At 40.4% G+C, this 18,016-nt stretch overlaps 1 protein-coding gene across 4 annotated transcripts in view; it reads left to right on the top strand.

Moving 5' to 3' along the window:
• Window positions 1-18,016, top strand: part of DNAJC3 (DnaJ heat shock protein family (Hsp40) member C3) — an 87,702-nt gene that overhangs the window by 5,355 nt on the left and 64,331 nt on the right. For 3 of the 4 annotated variants that reach the window (XR_002645038.3, XR_016388647.1, XM_022576917.3), the window contains exon 2: window positions 13,957-14,067. Coding sequence is in view for 2 of the 4 variants with exons in the window: in XM_022576917.3 (XP_022432625.1) it covers window positions 13,957-14,067 (111 nt within the window). In the remaining 2 variants the exon portion in view is untranslated. Of the gene's footprint in view, window positions 1-12,398; window positions 13,299-13,956; window positions 14,068-18,016 lie in introns of those variants that run through there. The other variant, XM_089899418.1, reaches the window with a different exon arrangement.

The following is an 18,016-nucleotide window of genomic DNA, read 5'->3' as shown; positions in this document are numbered from 1 at the left end:
TTCCAAAGTTTTGATAGCAGAACTTTAAAGAGTGGTTGGTAGTCTCTACTGCTATATTCTCATCTTCTGTTCTCTTCTCAACCTAATACTCCTCTAATACTGCAAAGCCTTACTTATATGACTCCTATTTACTTACATCTCTTTTCATCTTAATCTTCTCCATCGCTAGGCTCCTACCACATCAACTTTACTTCCAAATGCCAAGCTCATTTTTTGACTAAGTGTCTTTATTCCTGTTGTTCCTATACTCTGAAGATTTCAGAGAACAGCCAAATGAGCATTCATGTTTCAGTCCTGACATATTATGTACGAAGCACGCTCTAGGTCAGTTAATACTCTCCCTTTACTTTTTTGTATTTTCTTCATAAAACTTAATATTGTCTTGAACTACCTCATTTGTATTTCTTGTCTGTCTGTTCCTCTAGAATATAAGCTTTATGGAAAACACTCTTGTCTCTATACCTAAAACATGTTGACGTGAAGTAGATGTGCAATAAATATTTTTAGAATGGATGAGTGAGGTTGACTTTTAACTTTTTTTTTTTTTTTTGGGTAAGGACCATTGCACACTTATTTTCCAAGTTGAAATTCCTTGAACAAGGGGTCCCATCACAACATTTATGCCTCCATAGTTGATTGAAACAAAGACTAATGTCCATTGAAATCGAGCAAACTTGGTTACAATAGATGTTATTTTCCTAGTTTACCCAGGAAGATTTCATGCAGGCATTGTTCATATGTACTTGCTACATAACTACTCAGCCTTTTCTTCCTTTCAGTTTGGCTTTGTATACTAAAACACTTTTTAGGTTAGAGTAATTGGAAAGAGATGCTTACAAGGTCTAGGGTTTCCAGCTCAGTGTATTTTTATTAAAACTGTTTCGTCATTGGTCCTCACTGACTGTGGAATTGCGAAGATAATGAACTTCTTGCTCTTTCTGTGGCCAGATTCCAGTTTCCTGTGTTTCTGTCATGAGACTTTTTTCAGACTCTGCCCCATCTTGCTTTGATCTTGGATTTAGATAGGACCTTTTATAGACAGTACTTTTTTTTTTCCCTTGTGTACCTTTTTAGAATGATCTTAAGGTTCTCCTCCTCCCTGACATTCTAAGTGCTCCAACCTGAACAACCACCCTAAACTTGCTTCTGTTCTGCCACCTGGCCTTGGCTTGAGCCTGAGCATCTCTGACCTTTTGTTCTTGCCTTTTTCAGTCTGGTTGCTCCAGTCTTGATTGTGACTCTCAGCACATCATACTTTTCTTTTTTTTTTTTTTTTTCCAGTACGCGGGCCTCTCACTGTTGTGGCCTCTCCCGTTGCGGAGCACAGGCTCTGGACGCGGAGGCCCAGCGGCCATGGCTCACGGGCCCAGCCGCCCCACGGCACGTGGGATCCTCCCAGACCGGGGCACGAACCCGCGTCCCCTGCATCGGCAGGCGGACTCTCAACCACTGCGCCACCAGGGAAGCCCAGCACATCATACTTTTAACCCCTCAACTTTATGTTTCTTAAAATTCTTTATATTTTGCTCTCTAAAATATGACAGATTCTAATACTAACTTCAGTGAAAGAGTTAGCTACTCCACCTTTTTTCCTGTCCTTCCTGTATATTTTGCTGACCTTTGGTTGATACTTGTCTATGGAGAAACTTATTGTTTAATTCTGTTCAGGAGATGGCAGGATGTTTGGTTGCCTCATCTCTCAGAATTAGGAGACTGCTTTCATTGTCACTGTCTCCCGAGATGTGGCAATGGAATAAAAAATTATCCATGGCTCAAAATAACACAGTTGAGATATTGCAAAAACAGCCACATTTGCAATTTTTAAAGAAACATATTAGTGTCTTTATGAGTCTTTGGTAGTAGTATCAGTTTGATTTTTTAATTGTTATTACATATCTTAGCTTCTGTTATTCTGATGAATTATACATTTAAGAAGGAATTTAGTTACATTCATTCAATAAATATTGAGTGTCCGCTTTGTGCAAGGTACTGAACTAGGTGATAAAAGGAAGAAAAGACTGTTCATTCTCTCCGACTTGCTTTCGATCAGGTTTGGGACTGTGGGGGTTGTGAGAAGCAGGCAAACTGTGAAGGTCAGCTTATTGAGACTGGGGTATTGCAAAGTGAAGTCATGTACTTGTGAGTGGAGGGATGCACAGTATAGCAGGAGCATAGGAGGAACTTTTCCGACCTTCTCACTGAGGTAGTTAGGGAAAGTTTCACAAAGGAACCAGCATTTGAGGGCAGAATCCTGATAGAGGAGTGGGAGTTTTCCAGGTGGGCAAGTGGGGGAGGCCTTTTCATGGCATAGCAAGTTTAAAGGGATGCAGCATAAGAACTAGTATGTTCAGGAAAGTTCAGCCAGTTCATTATGTTATTGGAGTATAAATTAAGAGGTGAAGGAGTGAGGGGTGATAAGGCTGGACCAACATCAAGGGACCTGATCAAGAAGGGTCTTGTTTGCCTTTAGATCTGAAGGGACTGAGGTTGAATCTAGCCAGCGACCTGAAAATACTGCAGAATTGTTACTAGGAGTGCATCTTGGGAGGATTGCTCTTGCAGTAGCATGGGGGCTGGATTTGGAGGAAGGTGAGAGAAGATCCCGGTTAGGAGGCACACCATCTCTTTCGGGGAGAAGGGGGCCTACACAACCGCCACGTACACTATGGCAAGTTCTGTTATGGAAAAGTGACCAAGATGCACTGGAGGAATAGTAATTCTCCCTGGATGATTGAAATTTTTGTCGAGGAAGTGGTATTTACTTATCACATTATTAAATAGAAATTATATTGGGTAGAATTGTAACATAATAAAGATCTGAGTTTTATTTAAAAGGCACAGAGAAATGCTGGATACCCCTTTTAATCATAGAAGGCAAGAGAAAGTTAGTTTGGAGAGGAGCTCAACCTTTGGGGTGACAGTATACATAACTTTTTGGAGGGATACCACATTACTTTATTTGAAGGAATAGTACAAATGAAAGAATGTAGATGGATGTTTTGGTGCAACTTATAGAAGAGGTAAAGGTGACCCCAACTTGCATGCACTGCCTTGGTGACCAGGAAAGTGACCCTGTGGCCATGGGAAGCCAGCCTGAGGCTCAGCTCTCAGTGTCCCTGTCTCCCAGTGTGTGCTTGTAAGAGAGATACTTTGCCATGCCAGATTCGTGGGCCCCCGTTTGTGCAAGCTGGTGTTATGGTCATCCAGTTCTTCGGATTTCATCTGCTCATTCAGGTAGTGAGTCTCACTGAAATCACACAGGTGGGTATCATTTGTCAGTGAACAGTTTGTGCCGTTCCAGTAGGGACTGATTCACACTGTTTTCCAAGTGTAACGCATGTTCTATTGCATTCAGCCAGCTTGCTCAGTCATCATGGTTTAGTTTCTTGGTATCCTGAAGAGTTTGGGATTCAGCCACCTCACTGGTTCTGCAGCTTCATCAGTTTCTCAGCGTATTCTCTCTCCTCATGACACTGCTGAAGAAAATATTAGGCAGTGTCCTTCACAGCCCCACCATCGGGGTCAAAGCAGCAAGACACGGCCAGGTAGACGGAGGAGGCGTAGAGCTCCAGGTGGGTCTGGTGGTTGATGGGGGCCTCCGAGTCCTGGTGGTCGCTCCGGCACACCCGCGAGGGGGCCTCGGTCATGGTGGCAGGTGGCCGAGGAGGGGCCTCCAGGGTGCTGTGGGGAGGTGTTGCAGCGACGGTTTGACTCAAGCTCTGTCAAGCCCTGTTGAAGCAGGACACCGCTGTGGCTCTCCGTGAAGAATGTCTGGCTGGGGGCATCTGGACAAAGTACTTCAGGGAACTTCACAAATATGTTCTTGGTTCCCACTAGACTTCAGGCTCCGCTTGTGAGGTTGGAAAGGATTGTGGCTAAAATGTTACATTAAATGATGGGTTCGGTGAGTGAAGCATACAAGGCTTAGTAGCTGTGGAAAGAAAGCTTAGCCTGGTTTATATGGGGAAAAGTTTCCTGAGCTGTGCTGCAAAGAAAGCTAGGCTTTGGAATTGAATCTTATTGTGACAGTTACTGTGAGTCTTCAGGCAGGTTGGGTAACTTCTTTGAGCCTCAGATTCCTCAGTTATAAAAGTATGAAAGATGTTTACTTTCTACGTTTGTTGTGAAAATTAAGTGAAATAAATATACGGAAAGTATCCACTATATAGTAGGTTTTTAATTTCTTTCTGTGTTACATCTTTCCTGTTAGACATTTTCATGACTGGATAAGGAAAGTACTGTGACTAATGGTTTATCTCGTATCCAGATTTCTTACCTCCTCAAGCAATCTGGAATCTTCTATTCAGTACATTGATCTGATCTTCCCTTTTGAGAAAATGTAAATGGGAGACGTTTGAAATCTTCTTGCTAATTTGAAGACTATGTCCTTTCCCCCGACATGTTGAGAACACATAGATAAACCCATCAACTTGCCCTAGTAATTAATTGTTCTTACTCTTAACAGGCTGGATCCTTCCATAGCCCACACACAGCATTTTCACCATTCTTATTTCCATCCCTAGTTCATTCTCTAGTATCATTTTAACATGGTTTCTGCACACATGTTTCTGCATAAGTGATGCACAATCCTTTATATTTTACACTAGGAACTGTAAATGTTTATGGGTGTAGAGTTTATATTAGAATTTACCTTTAGAAGATCAAAATGAACTATCTTTAATTGTTTTAATTTCCCCACCTCTATCTCTTAAAAAGATTTAAAGTAAAACCTTATTTTGTGAAATGTTCTACATTTACAAAGGTGGGGAATGGTATCATGAATCCCCAAGTACTAGTCTCCCAGCTTTAACAATTTTCAACCCATGAGCAATCTTATTTCATCTATACCTGTGGATTATTTTGGAACATTTCACATGACATCATTTCATTCATAAATATTTTAGTATTTATGAAAGATAAGGACTTTAAAATTTTAGAGCCTGTATCATCTATATTCCCCGCAGTGTCTGATTATAATGCTATATCTTTGAACTACAGTTTAACGAAAACGTTTAAGGCAGGGTTATTTTGCTCTTCTTTCCTGACTTATTAGGCTGCTTAATTATAAAATATGTCTCTAGTGTTAACAAATACTCTCTAAAAGTTTTCAATTGCAAGTGATTATTTAATCAGTACATTGTTAACAAAACACATTCCTCAGTTTACTTTCTTTTTAAGCGCATGGATACATTCTTACTAGAAAAAATTAAACAGTACAGAAATACATACTATATCTTCTTTTTAAAGCATAAATGAAATCTGAGTATATTTACTGTAATGAAACTTGCTATCCTTGGTTCACACCACCACAGTCCTTTCCATTCTTTCCCGCCTCTAACCTGTTTTCCACACCGCAGGCAAAGTGATCTTTTTAAAATGTAAATCAGATAGTCAGTTCCTTGCTAAAAAGCTATCTAATGACTTCCCTTTGCTCTTAGAATAAAACCCAGATTTCTTACCATAGCCTGCAAGGCCCAGTGTGATCTATATTGCCTGAATCCTCTATCCTTCTTAACATGCTGGGAGCCTCCTTTTGATTCCTTAGTGTTGAGCTTGGCTTTGAGCTTATTTTCTGCTCCTTGCCTGGTCATATTCTGGCATGCTGGAGGCTTCTTGTCATTCAGGACTGCTCTCCCGCCTTTTATGCTTTAACTCAAACATCTTCTCAGGGAGGACTTATTTGACTATATTAAGTCCTCCTCTTCCTTCCCTCTGGCAGAAATGATCTTGTTTATCCAGCTTTTTCTCCACTGCATTCCTACTGCTAGATTAGTCAGTGCATAGACCTTTGGTCTGTTTTTTAATGTGTGTGGCATCCTGTGGATCTGTAAGAATGTCAATTGTATTCATTTTTAGATTTTTTTTTTTTTTTTTTGCTCCACTAAGTTTGGTTCCTTAATTTTCTTATTTGGTGTTAGTTTATTATGGATTGATTTTATGATTAGCTTTGTTTTTCAGAATTGCTCATTGCTAATCTTTGAATTCTGATTGTGGGAGAAGGCCGATTGCCTGTCTGGAGGCTGAGAAATCCCCAGGGCCCCTCCCTTTTCCTTGTATCAGAGTTTGGATCCCTCAGAGAACTGCAGCCACCTCCATGGTACATTTCCCCTGAGAGGGTCTTTGGATATGATTTTGCCCACCAATCTAATCCTGTCCTTTTTATGTTTTGAGAATTTTCCCCAAATTTCTGTATTTTAGGTGGCCCTCTTCTTCTTTAAAAAAATTTTTTTTCCAGCAAGGTTATGCATTTATCTTTTTAAGTGAATTCTGTCATTTCTAGAATTTGAGCATGTTGGGAGGTAGGCTCATGTGCTTAGGTGACTGTCTTACTCTAGTCCCCATGGACTACTTTCTTCAAAAAAAATTTTTTTTAATGTAAGGGGTAGTTTTTATCAGCCAGTCTTTCCTCACTGAAAGGATTTAAATTAAAAAAAATTTGTTTTTGGAAAAATCTTAAAAATATACCAAAGTAGAGAAAATAGTATCATTTACCACTGTGTACCGTCTGTCACCCAGCTTCAAAAATTACCAACACCGGGTCGCTCCTATTTCATCTATATTTTCATCCTCCTCTCCGAGATGATTTTGACGTCAGTCCCGTTCTTCACATTATGTATTCTGTAAATACTTCAGTATGTGGCAGAGACTCCAATGTAATGCTGGAAAGTAGCCACTCTCTCCAGAGTCCATGATTACCTGCCGTCTAGGGGGTCCTCATAAAGCTAAAGGCTGCTGGGTTCTCCTCGGTGCTGTTTTGGGAGAGGCTGCCTTATTCATTACTGTTATGGCCACAGCCTTACATATAGATTTCAGTAACATTTGTTAAGTGAAACATTAATTTCCATAATCTTCGTTATGAAAAGTAGGTTATATTTTTGGATATGGTATGAAATAGGTGGAAACAGGTGACCCTCACATTCTGAATATAATCAGTTTCTAAATCTATATTGCATAGTGAATTTTCACAGGGCAGGAGCCTATATCTTCATTTTAAGTGGGAAAAATAACAGTACTTTCCCAGCCCACTGAAATCCCCCAACTGATTTCTCCAAATTTTACCCACACGCTCTTAAATAGGTTAGGTATTTTCACATCGTTGCCCTAAACAAATAGGGCTGTGCAGGACCCTGAGTTTTTTGTTTTAAATTAATTTTATTGAAGTACAGTTGACTTAAAATGTGTTAATTTCTGCTGTACAGCACAGTGATTCAGTTATACGTATATATATATACACACACACACATTCTTTTTCATATTCTTTTAGGGTTTATCACAGGATATTGAATATAGTTCCCTATGCTATACAGTAGGACCTTTTTATTTATCCATTCTATATATAATAGTTTGCATCTGCTAATCCCAAACTCCCAATCCATTCCTCCCCCACCCCCTCTTCCCCATTGGCAGCCACAAGTCTGTTTTCTGTGTCTGTGACTGTTTCTGCTTTGTAGATAAGTTCATTTGTGTCATATTTTAGATTCCACATGTAAGTGATATCATATGGTATTTGTCTTTTTCTGACTGACTTCACTTAGTATGATAGTCTCTAGGTCCATCCATGTTGCTGCAAATGGCGTTATTCATTGTTATGGCAGAGTAGTATTCCATTGTATATCTGTACCACATCTTTATCCATTCATCTTTTGATGGACATTCAGTAGATTGTTTCCATGTCTTGGCTGTTGTGAATAGTGCTGCTGTGAACAAAGGGGTGCATTTTATCTCTAAATTATAGTTTTAGGGCTCCAAATTTTTGAGACCACCAAGTTAAAGTTTCCTCCTTCCCCCTCTCCCTTTTTCCCTTCCTCCGTTGTACAGAGGGCTCCAACAGGCAGCCAAGGTAATAAAACAGTATACAGAAACTGCAGACCAGGAATAGGAAAAGCAAGCTGCTTTGTTTAGTAGGGTAAATAGTAAGGTAAAGTGCATTTCATGTGGCTTTTTGCTCTGTTCGATGAAATCAGGAATTCACTAGCTTTTGATGACTGAAATAGCAGGCAGTTGCTCAAATAGTCGCTCTGGGTGTCTTCCTGGACTCCTGCTCTTTCTTCACTTGACCTCTGCATCCAGACAGTTGACATAAGTCACAGGTAGTCGTCTTTTTCTTTCTCTTATTTTTCTAAGCAGTGTATTCTTTGTTTCCATTGCTACTACTCCACGGTCAGGTCAGCGTCATGTCGCCTGGGTTATTGTAACAGAGAGTTTATTGGTTTCCCTCGTCCCTTCTGGCTGTTTACTGGAATCCTCTAGCAGTGAAAGTGACCCACTCAGAGCAATGAAGTCATGATGGAGAGGAGAGCTGGCTGAAATCCTGGACTTGGAGTTCTCTGAAAGCCTCATTAATCTTGAGCTCTGGGCTTCTAAGTATGATGTTCTTTGTGTTTGGAGTGCTGGTTTCTCTCTTCAGCCTATTCCCACAGGTCCATCCTCCCCATTTGTCCGTCAGGTTTCAGGGGGGACCTTGGGGAGACCGTGCCCCCCACCTCACCCCCAGCACTGTCCCGTAGAACTTTCTGTGGTGGTGGCAAATGTTCTGTATCATCCTTGCTGTCCCCCACACTAGCTGCTAGCTATCCAGCATTTACACTGCGACTAGTGAGACTGAGTAGTTGAATTTTAAATTTAATTTTAACTACAGGTGTTAGGTGCCTTCACTTGTGCCCTCACAGCACCCTGTGTGTATTCCTCCCATCCAGACACTTACTGTAGTGTATGTTTTCCCAACATTTTCTTACTAAACATTTTGCAAAGTTGAAACAGTTTTATACTATCCAGTCCTATACCCATCACCTAAGCTCTATCATTAATGTAATTAGTATACTTGGTTTTTGTTTTCTTTTGGCTGCGTTGCGCAGCATGCGGGATCTTAGTTCCCCGACCAGGGATCGAACCTGTGTCCCCTGCATTGGGAGCGCGGAGAGTCTTAACCACCGGACCGCCAGGGAAGTCCAGTATGCTTGTTTTTAACACATATCCATCTGGGCATTTCTCTATCCATCCATTCATTAATCCTTTTTTAAAAAATGTTTTTCAAAATAACATCAAAACACAGGTCCCTAAATACTTTAACATGCATATCATCAGTAGTTTTGGGGGGGGATTAAAATTTATATACAATAAAATGTCCACTTTGTCCAAACATAAATCTGCTGGGCTTTGATAACCGCGTGTGCCTGTGTAACCCTGGCCTCCACCAGGGCTCGAGCGCTCAGCGACCCGGAGAGCCCCTCCAGCTCCTGCCCGTGCGTCCCCCCGCCTTCCTGAGGGGTGACTTCGGAGTTTTTTTTCCTGCATTGTCCCTTTACACACTGAAACACGTAACATCGTGTTCCCTGTAAAAGAGAAGTGCCTTGGCTGCTTCGTGTCCATATGCGCCTTCTACACACGTTTGAACTTCAGAACAAAAATACTCTATTTCCTACCTAACAAGGTACAGCTCTTCTTATAAGCAAAGAAGTTCTCACCTGTACCCTGGTTGAGAAGATACATTTCCAACAGTCACTGTGTCCGTTACTGGCTATTGCTAATTACTACTCTGAGTCCATCACTGTCCTGTTCAGTATTCAGTTATATAAAAACGAAATTGTAAAGTTAATTCAAACAGCATATTGTAAAATAAAAATGGGAATTAGAGAAAATGTGGTTAGTACAGTTGATTCTCCTTCTTCATGGCAGTTATATTCCATATGTCTTTACGAACGTTGAATTAGCAAGTACTGAACCATTGTACCTGGGAAGAAATTCAGGGTTAGGATCCTGCAAGGCCTCAGGTCACTACATGTTTGTTAGCAGATCAAAACATGACTTTGTTTTGTGTGTGTTTCTGTTTAAAAATATCTTATTTAATATATATTATTGATTGACTAACATTGAACTCATGGCCAGCAGCATTATCATTCATGTCTGAATGAAGCTTATCTAACAAACTTATTTTCTTTTATTTAATTAAAAAAATTTTTTTTAGTTTTCTGCCCGCTCTGCATGGCTTGCAGGATCTTAGTTCCCCGACCAGGGGGCGAACCCACGCCCCATGCAATGGAAGCGTGGGGTCCTAACCACTGGACCGCCGGGGAATTCCCCAAACATATTTTCTTTGAAAGGCACAGTACAGTCTCTTGCCCTTAGTAACACTAGGCAGCACTATGCTTGGGGGCCATTTTAGACAGTGAAATGACCAAAAAAAAACCCCCGCAAGAATAATAAAAAAATGACACTAAATACACTGTAGAAAGGACACTTGCTTATAACATGAGAGCTCACACAGGAAGAAAAAGTATCACCTTGTTTGACTTCAGCTCGGAACGTGCACTTTGAGTGACTCAAGTGTGCCACCATTCTGCACATTCACATGTCCTCAAATGACTGCCAAGGCACCCTGAATATTAATTTGGGGATTACAGAGGAATTGGAGGGGGTTACAAATGAATTTTCGGGAGTGGGCAAATTCTGAGATACAGAATCTGTGAATTGTGAGGATTGACTGTATATACAAATAAACATGTGTATAAATAAGCAAAGAGAAAATGTGCAAAGCTCCTATAGTCCTGAGTCTTTAATTAGTCATGAGGTCAGAGTTGATATACATGGCATCCTTTGTCAACTTCCTGTTCCATACTTCTCATGCCTTCGGCTGGAACCTCAGCTACTCTGGCTTCTTTACCTGATGGCGTAACGCAGACCTTTGTTCCTGAAGGATCTGAGTGCTTAACTGTTCTGTTTTTGGTTGCTGTAGTTTTTAATTAACCTTTAGTATTGGGCGTGGAAGTACTAACACCCTACAGAATCCCCTGGGTTCCAGATGTAGCCCTCTTTGCCACTCTTGTATAGCAGCAAACGCCATTTTTCCTTGATAAGCAACCACTTGCAGCTGGACAGCTAGCTGATGCTTTATCTCAGTTTCGTGCTGCATTATTAGGTTTGTATCTTGGAGCCAAAACACTCAGTGGCCGTCTTAGTGAATTCTAATTTATAGTTCTTTTTTTTGGATAACATTTAAAATAAATATTATTTACTGTTTAAGTAAAATATTTAAAAATATATATAGGATTCTGAGTGAAGTAGGTTAATAAAATAAATGCATAACATTCAAATGCGTGTGTATCCAACATAAGAGAATTTTCCATGTAACTTAAGTTACAACTGTAAGTACCAGGAAAAATTCAAGATAATTTTGACAGAACACTTTTCTCAGTGTATTATAGTCATCCCTAGGTTTTGTGGGCTCTATGGCTTTTGTCAAAACTACTCAACTTTGCCATTGTAGCATGAAAGCAGCCTTAGGCAGTGTGTAATGAAGGGGCGTGACTGTGTTCCAGTAAAATTTTATTTACAAAAACAGTTTGCTGAGCTCTGCTCTAGTAAGTGGGCACACATCAGTTAATTATACCAGATACAGTGTTATATTTCACTCTTCTTGTTCTAACACCTTTAGAATCCATTCCCACACGTGTTCCATGGGTTTCTGTTAGTTTATCAGCAAAGTCTTGCAGTTCTTTTGGTGTGTAAACTATTTTCCTTAGGTCATAGTGTATATACCTGCTAGTGACATCTGGAATGGTTAGGGTGGGTCTGATTGAGCATCCCCTTTCACGGCATCTTCCCTAAGTAGTTGTCCTAGGAATTGTAAGCAGTGGAAGGCTAGGTTTCTCTGATAGTGGAAGGCAAGCTCTTTCTACTGGTAAAGGAGGCTCAGAAGGGCTGGGAGGTTTAAGTTGGTCAGTTTCATCCAGGTACAACCAGATGTCTCCGTTCTAAGTTTGAGGATCCCATTCTTTACTAATACATGTCCTGAATTTCACAGGAGAAACTTGGCGAGACTCTGAATTCAACTATTGTTTTAATTCAACAGCCCTCAAAATTAAGTTTTGTGCCTGATTTTCAGCTAAATCAGCTCTATGGCTACAAACAAAATAAAAAAGAGAGAGAGAGAGAGAGATGGTTTCAAGGCTGCCATGGAATCTCTCAGACTGAGTGGAGCTAGGAGTTAGCCCCGAGCTTGTTATTTTCTCTCTGTAAGTGCTCTAGTGTGCTCAGAGGAACCCACCCCACGTCGCAGTCCTTATATTCATCATTACTGCCATGATGGTCAAGTGCAGCAGCCACTTCGGTTTCCAAGGCATGTGCCTCAGTTAGTACTCATTTTCTGTCAACCACAAATGATATCTTCATTAATTGATTCTACTACCTGCTACAGATTACTAACCTCTTGTTTCTCATTGACAGGGAACTCAGCCCTGCACTCAAGCTCAAGAGCATGACCAAACCAATCATTAAATCCCATGTTTGTGGCTCTGTCTCTTAGAACCACTCCTAGTACCATTTGTGTATAAAAGTCTGGGTCCCTGCAGGAGACAGAAACCACAGGTGATTTTAAAGGGGGAAGTTTAATATAAAGAATTATTATGATAGGAGGGTGACCATAATGATGTAGAGAGAACTCTGCAGGATAGTCTAGGACTGAGAGACACTCCCCAAGGAAGGGCCAACTTGGAGGGGGACCCTCTCCTCAAGGCTGGGGTTCAGACTTCATCGGAGACAGTATAGTTGCAGGCTAAGGTTGCTGGTAGGAAAGTGCGCTGAGTTGTCGGGGATAGAGCTGGTCCATAGTAGCTGCGGAAGCGAGAAACCACCTTCTCAGGTGTAGGTGAGCCCCAGCTGGTGGGCTTGGGTGTGGGGGGGAGTTGGGGTGCTGCTGTGGGTGTGAAGCCTGGAGTACATGGCGTCCTGCTTGGGAGGGGGTGTGTGACCAAGGCTCCAGGTGGCTGAGGGACTGGATCCCTGGGTGTACGGCTAGGCCAGGGCACCACTGGATGTCCTCCCCGCTGCACGCCACGCAGCAGGAGCCAGAAGAAAGTAAAGGCAGCAGTGGGGACCAGGAGGTGTCCTTCCTGCAGTGCCCCTTCAGCACCCTTTCCTGACAAAGCCTAACACTGTGCTCAGTGTACAGAAGATTGCTTACACGCTCCAGCCCATCATTACAGTCAAGAGCTGAAAGATGAATTCAGAGCCGAGAGGCGGCACGTTGGTTGAAAATTGGCCTGGTCAGTCGGATCGTATTATTCTACTCATGATTCCTCGCCAGCTCCTGATTTTGCTAAGAGTGAAGCCAAAGCTGTACCGAGTCGGACCCTCTACTACTTTGACCTCATCTTATTTGTTATCTCCCTTGTTGGCTCTGTGGTAGCCATCCTGACCTCCCTGCTGTTTCCACGACATACCTGGCATGCTCCTGACCCAGGGCCCTTGCACTAGCTGGCCCTTCTTCTTGGCAAGCTCTTATCCTAGTAGATATCTGCCTGGTGAGTCCTCACTTTCTTCAAGTAGGTCTTTGCTCAAATGTCAACTTCTCAATGAGGCCCTTGACCACCTTATTTAATACTGAAAGCCCTGCCACGCCTGACCCCCTTCATGCAGCTCTACTTTTTACCTACCTTACTTTGTAATTCACTCCTTTCTTATGTCTGTCTCCTGCTACTATAATGTCAGGTGCCATGAGTGATAGAGGTTTTTGTTTTGCTCACTTATCCCAAGTATCTAGAACAGTGCCTGGTGCCCTGTAGATGCTCAGTAAGTTCTTGATTATTGTAGTGGACTCTAATATTCATTGAAGTGAGATTCTAGTTTAACAAAGCAATTCTAATTTTGTTGTTGAACAACAAATTATAAATATTTTTGGTAGTACCGTGTTAGGCAGTTTTCCTTGCATTTTGTAGACTGGGTACATTCTTTTGACTAACTAGGTCGATATGGGTATATTTTTGGGCGGCTTCTACTCTATAAAATGAAGCACTGTTTGTACTTTATTGTTACTTTCTCTAGGTCGCTTTTCAGGTTCTGTGACTTTTCTCATCTAAGTAAATGAAGGAGGCCGACAGCTATTTTTTAAACATTTTATTCCTTAGAATTAAGTCTTGGTTTGTGGAAAGTTAATTTATTATTATTTTTATTTGTTTTTAGGTGCTGAATGTGGAGTAAATGCAGATGTTGAGAAACATCTTGAATTGGGCAAGAAACTTCTTGCAGCTGGACAGCTAGCTGATGCCTTATCTCAGTTTCATGCTGCAGTAGGTTTGTATCTCAGAACCAAAACACTCAGTGGCCATCTTAGTGAATTCTAATGTATAACCCTTTTTTGGGATAACATTTAAAATAAATATTATTTATTGTTTAAATAAAATATTTTAAAATACAGGGTTCTGGGTGAAATAGATTAATAAAAGCACAATATTTGAATACATACGTATCTAACATAAGATTTTTCCACGTAATTGAGACTTAACAACTATTAAGTACTAAGAAAAATTCAAGATAATTTTGACAGAACACTTTTCTCAATGTATTATAGTCATCCCTAGATATCCTCACAGGATTGGTTCCAGGGCCCCCTCGGATGCTTAAACCTGTGGCTACTCGAGTCCCTTATATAGAATAGTGTAGTATTTGCATGTAACCTACACACATCCTCCTGTATACTTTAAATCATCTCTAGATTACTTATAATACATAATGTAGTGCAAATACTATGTAAACAGTTGTAAATGTAATGCAAATGCTATGTGAATAGTTGCGCAGCGAATTTTTTCCCGAATATTTTCTATCTGTGGTTGTGGAACCTGTAGGTACAGAGGGCCGACTGTATATATTTTTCTGCCTCCTTAAGCAGATTTCACTGAATACAGTTTTAATTTTCTTGATGATTTGAGATCATCAGTGTAATAGTTACTTTGAGGCCCTTGGGGGATCCTGCAGTTCATCTCCTGTTCATTGTTGGTCAGACTCTCTCTACCCCTTAGGCTGTTGCTTTTCTTATTGCTCACTTGTGTCTGTCTGTAGCATCAACTATCTTTGCAGTGTGTAATCTGTTGGGACTGTGAGAAACGAGGTGACCAGAGTAAATAGGTTGTGAATGAGGTCTTAGAGGATTTTCTTACGAGTCACTACATAAAGTTTTTTGCTAAAGCTTTTTGATATCGATATTCCTCATTCCTTTTTTTTTTTTTTTTTTTTTGCGGTGCGTGGGCCTCTCACTGCTGTGGCCTCTCCCCTTGTGGAGCACAGGCTCCGGATGCGCAGGCTCAGCGGCCATGGCTCACGGGCCCAGCCGTTCCGCGGCATGTGGGATCCTCCCGGACCGGGGCATGAACCCGTGTCCCCTGCATCGGCAGGCGGACTCTCAACCACTGTGCCACCAGCGAAGCCCTCCTCATTCCTTTTTTATTTACTTATATATACTTACCTTTATTTGGGATGGTTAAGCGTGACAAGTCAACCTGCAGAGTAATGAGTAGTGTATTTTTAATAAGATATAGTTCTGCTCACCAGAAGAATTATCCTATTGTTGTAACTTACTATATAAGCAGAAAGTAGTTAGGTTTTGGTTTGGTGATATTTTTCTTCATGCTTTTTCTTGAACTTAGATTTTTATTACTGATGTTACTAGCTCTCTGGAATAATAGGAAACCTAGATTTTAATCTTGGCTTTGCCACTTGATAATTCTGTGACATTGGTCAAGTTATGTAAGAAAGTGTAGGCTTAAAGAAGTGACCTGCATATTCCCAGCAGTTTCACTCTGCCACCCAAAAAAGGACTTTCTGTGAAGGTTAGATGAGAGAAATGTATATAAAGATTTCTTTGAAAATAGGGGACATGTGTAAGGTATATAGAAATACTGTATCTTTGAAAATTAAGACTTTTCTAAAAGCAAATTTACTATGTAAATAGGGTTTTCTTAACTATGTGGAGCTTCTAAGGGGAAGGTTTTTCCATTTCAGTGACTAGCTCACCTTGGAAAGTTGTAGTTAATTGGCACAATTTGCAGTAGTTACTTTTCGCTAGAGACCATATATACTGTGTGACCGGGTCATTACTAAGTCCACACTTTCTCTGGTGATTTGAGTTGTCTTCAGTGCTGCAGCACGGTAATTAACATTTTTTCAGTTATTGTCTTAGATAAAGCATGTCTTAAAAAAAAAAAAACTGATTCTTCCTTGCTACCATGAGAATATTTGCAGAAACATATACCTTCTACTTATTTTATACTTTATTATTTGCTTTCTTCTTTTGCGGTATGCTGGCCTCTCACTGTTGTGGCCTCTCCCGTTGCGGAGCACAGGCTCCGGACGCGCAGGCTCAGCGGCCACGGCTCACGGGCCTAGCCGCTTTGCGGCATGTGGGATCCTCCCGGACCGGGGCACGAACCCGCGTCCCCTGCATCGGCAGGCGGACTCTCAACCACTGTGCCACCAGGGAAGCCCTGTTATTTGTTTTCTTTAATCTCACAAATTAATAAGAACGTTAAGGGCTGTGGCATATTGTTAACATCGTTTAAAATGACTGCCTATTTTTTGTTAGCTTCACTGCCGTACAAGAATTCTAGAGATGGCTCTTCCCCAAAAATAACCAATAATATATTATTATCTGCACTGAAAGACGTAAATTAGTAAAGCTAAAACGTGGTAATTTATTTGTGAAATTGAGTAAAGGGAAAAAGTGAGACACTGCTAGTGCCTTCAGAATTCAAATAGCAGTGTCATTTTGTTCATCGTAATTTGGCAAGTAACAGTGGTTCTCAAATGGTACACTTACCATAATTTGAGGAAGACCTGTGTAATTTGAGATAGTCATCATTTTAGTTTATGTAAAATAACTAACCATAGAAAATAGTTTAAATTGTAGTTGATGGGAGTATACAGTAGGTAGTGATAGGGTGATGTGGTGTCATGGCCTATTGAGTCTCTTATGAGATGTTTGTTTATCAGAAAAGAACTGTAGATCTTCTATTTCAGTTGTCTCATTTACCAAACATCCAGTTTAGTATGGCCATGTTTACTGCTTCAGGTAACCCAGTGAGTTAGTGAAAGCCTCTTGCTAACAGTGAATTAGTCCAGGTCTCCTGACTTCTAGACTAATAAGTTATGCAGTTACTCTAGTTACTGCAGTAGATCAAAGAGCTGCACTACTGTAAAACGTACAATATTTTTTTGTGGTAAAATGTCACCCATATTTTAGTACATTGCTTTAAACTGACTATAAAAAATTCATTAAATGTTTATACTTCCCAACTTCTGAATTTTGTAATGTACTTTATCTCTTTAACTTTTCCTGTGATTAGAAATTGATGTTAGAGTTTGTAATAGAATTTGGCTAGTGGTATTGGGCATATCAATGACTCATTTTTTGTTATAATGTTATAGCTGACATGATTTATGGCTGTGACACCCCTTTCCCATTTTCATTTTTGAAAAATTACTTGGTTACATTTTGAATATTACTTAGGCATGGTATGTTTGATAATTACATTTTTACACAATACAAGGTTTATGTATTAAAACTCAATAGCAACACAGATAATTGTACAAATCTATTGGTTATTTGGTTTGAAATTTCTTTGCATCTGGTGTATAAATATTTTTTGGCAAGAATTTTAAGATTTGGAACTTAAATACTCTTGATCTGTTGGAAACTGTGATTGGTATCACTTTCTAAATAGTCTCCTGAAACAGTTGCATCTATTTCACTATTATGACGTAGTCAGACACAGGTTTTGTTTAGAGATTTTATCATCAGAGAAAACCACAGTGCAGGTGTGAGGATGCCCTGCCTCTCATTTCTACAGCATGGTCTTATGGGGATAAAGAGTCCTAGGGTCTGAAACATTTCTTTGGTAGACCTTACAGAGTGTCTTAGGTGTATCTGGCATGAATGAATGTCTAAAGTGGTGGATTAAATGGTGGGCATGAATGAAATGATAGGTTTCTCCAATTGCTTGGAAAGATAACCGGTATCACACTTAACATAATCTGGCTAAGTCAAAAAAAAATCCATGGCTTCATTAATTTGGTACTTAAACATATTGTGGTGCTTTCTCATTGCATTTGAACTTTACTTGTGAAATGGGGATGGACATTACTATTCACATTTACACAAAAGGACACAGTGTATTCTAGTGACCTTCAAAGGTCACATTCCAGTTCAGAAGATTGTGAACTTCTTAAGGATAAGTACTATCTTATTATT

The sequence above is a fragment of the Delphinapterus leucas genome, chromosome 18 (assembly GCF_059928025.1).
Source record: "Delphinapterus leucas isolate spDelLeu-1000000601 "Yukka" chromosome 18, BTC_Dleu_Yukka2, whole genome shotgun sequence".
Taxonomy (NCBI): Eukaryota; Metazoa; Chordata; class Mammalia; order Artiodactyla; family Monodontidae; genus Delphinapterus; species Delphinapterus leucas.
The sequence above is the reverse complement of the archived record's forward strand: the minus strand, read 5'-3'. Positions and strand labels throughout refer to the sequence as shown.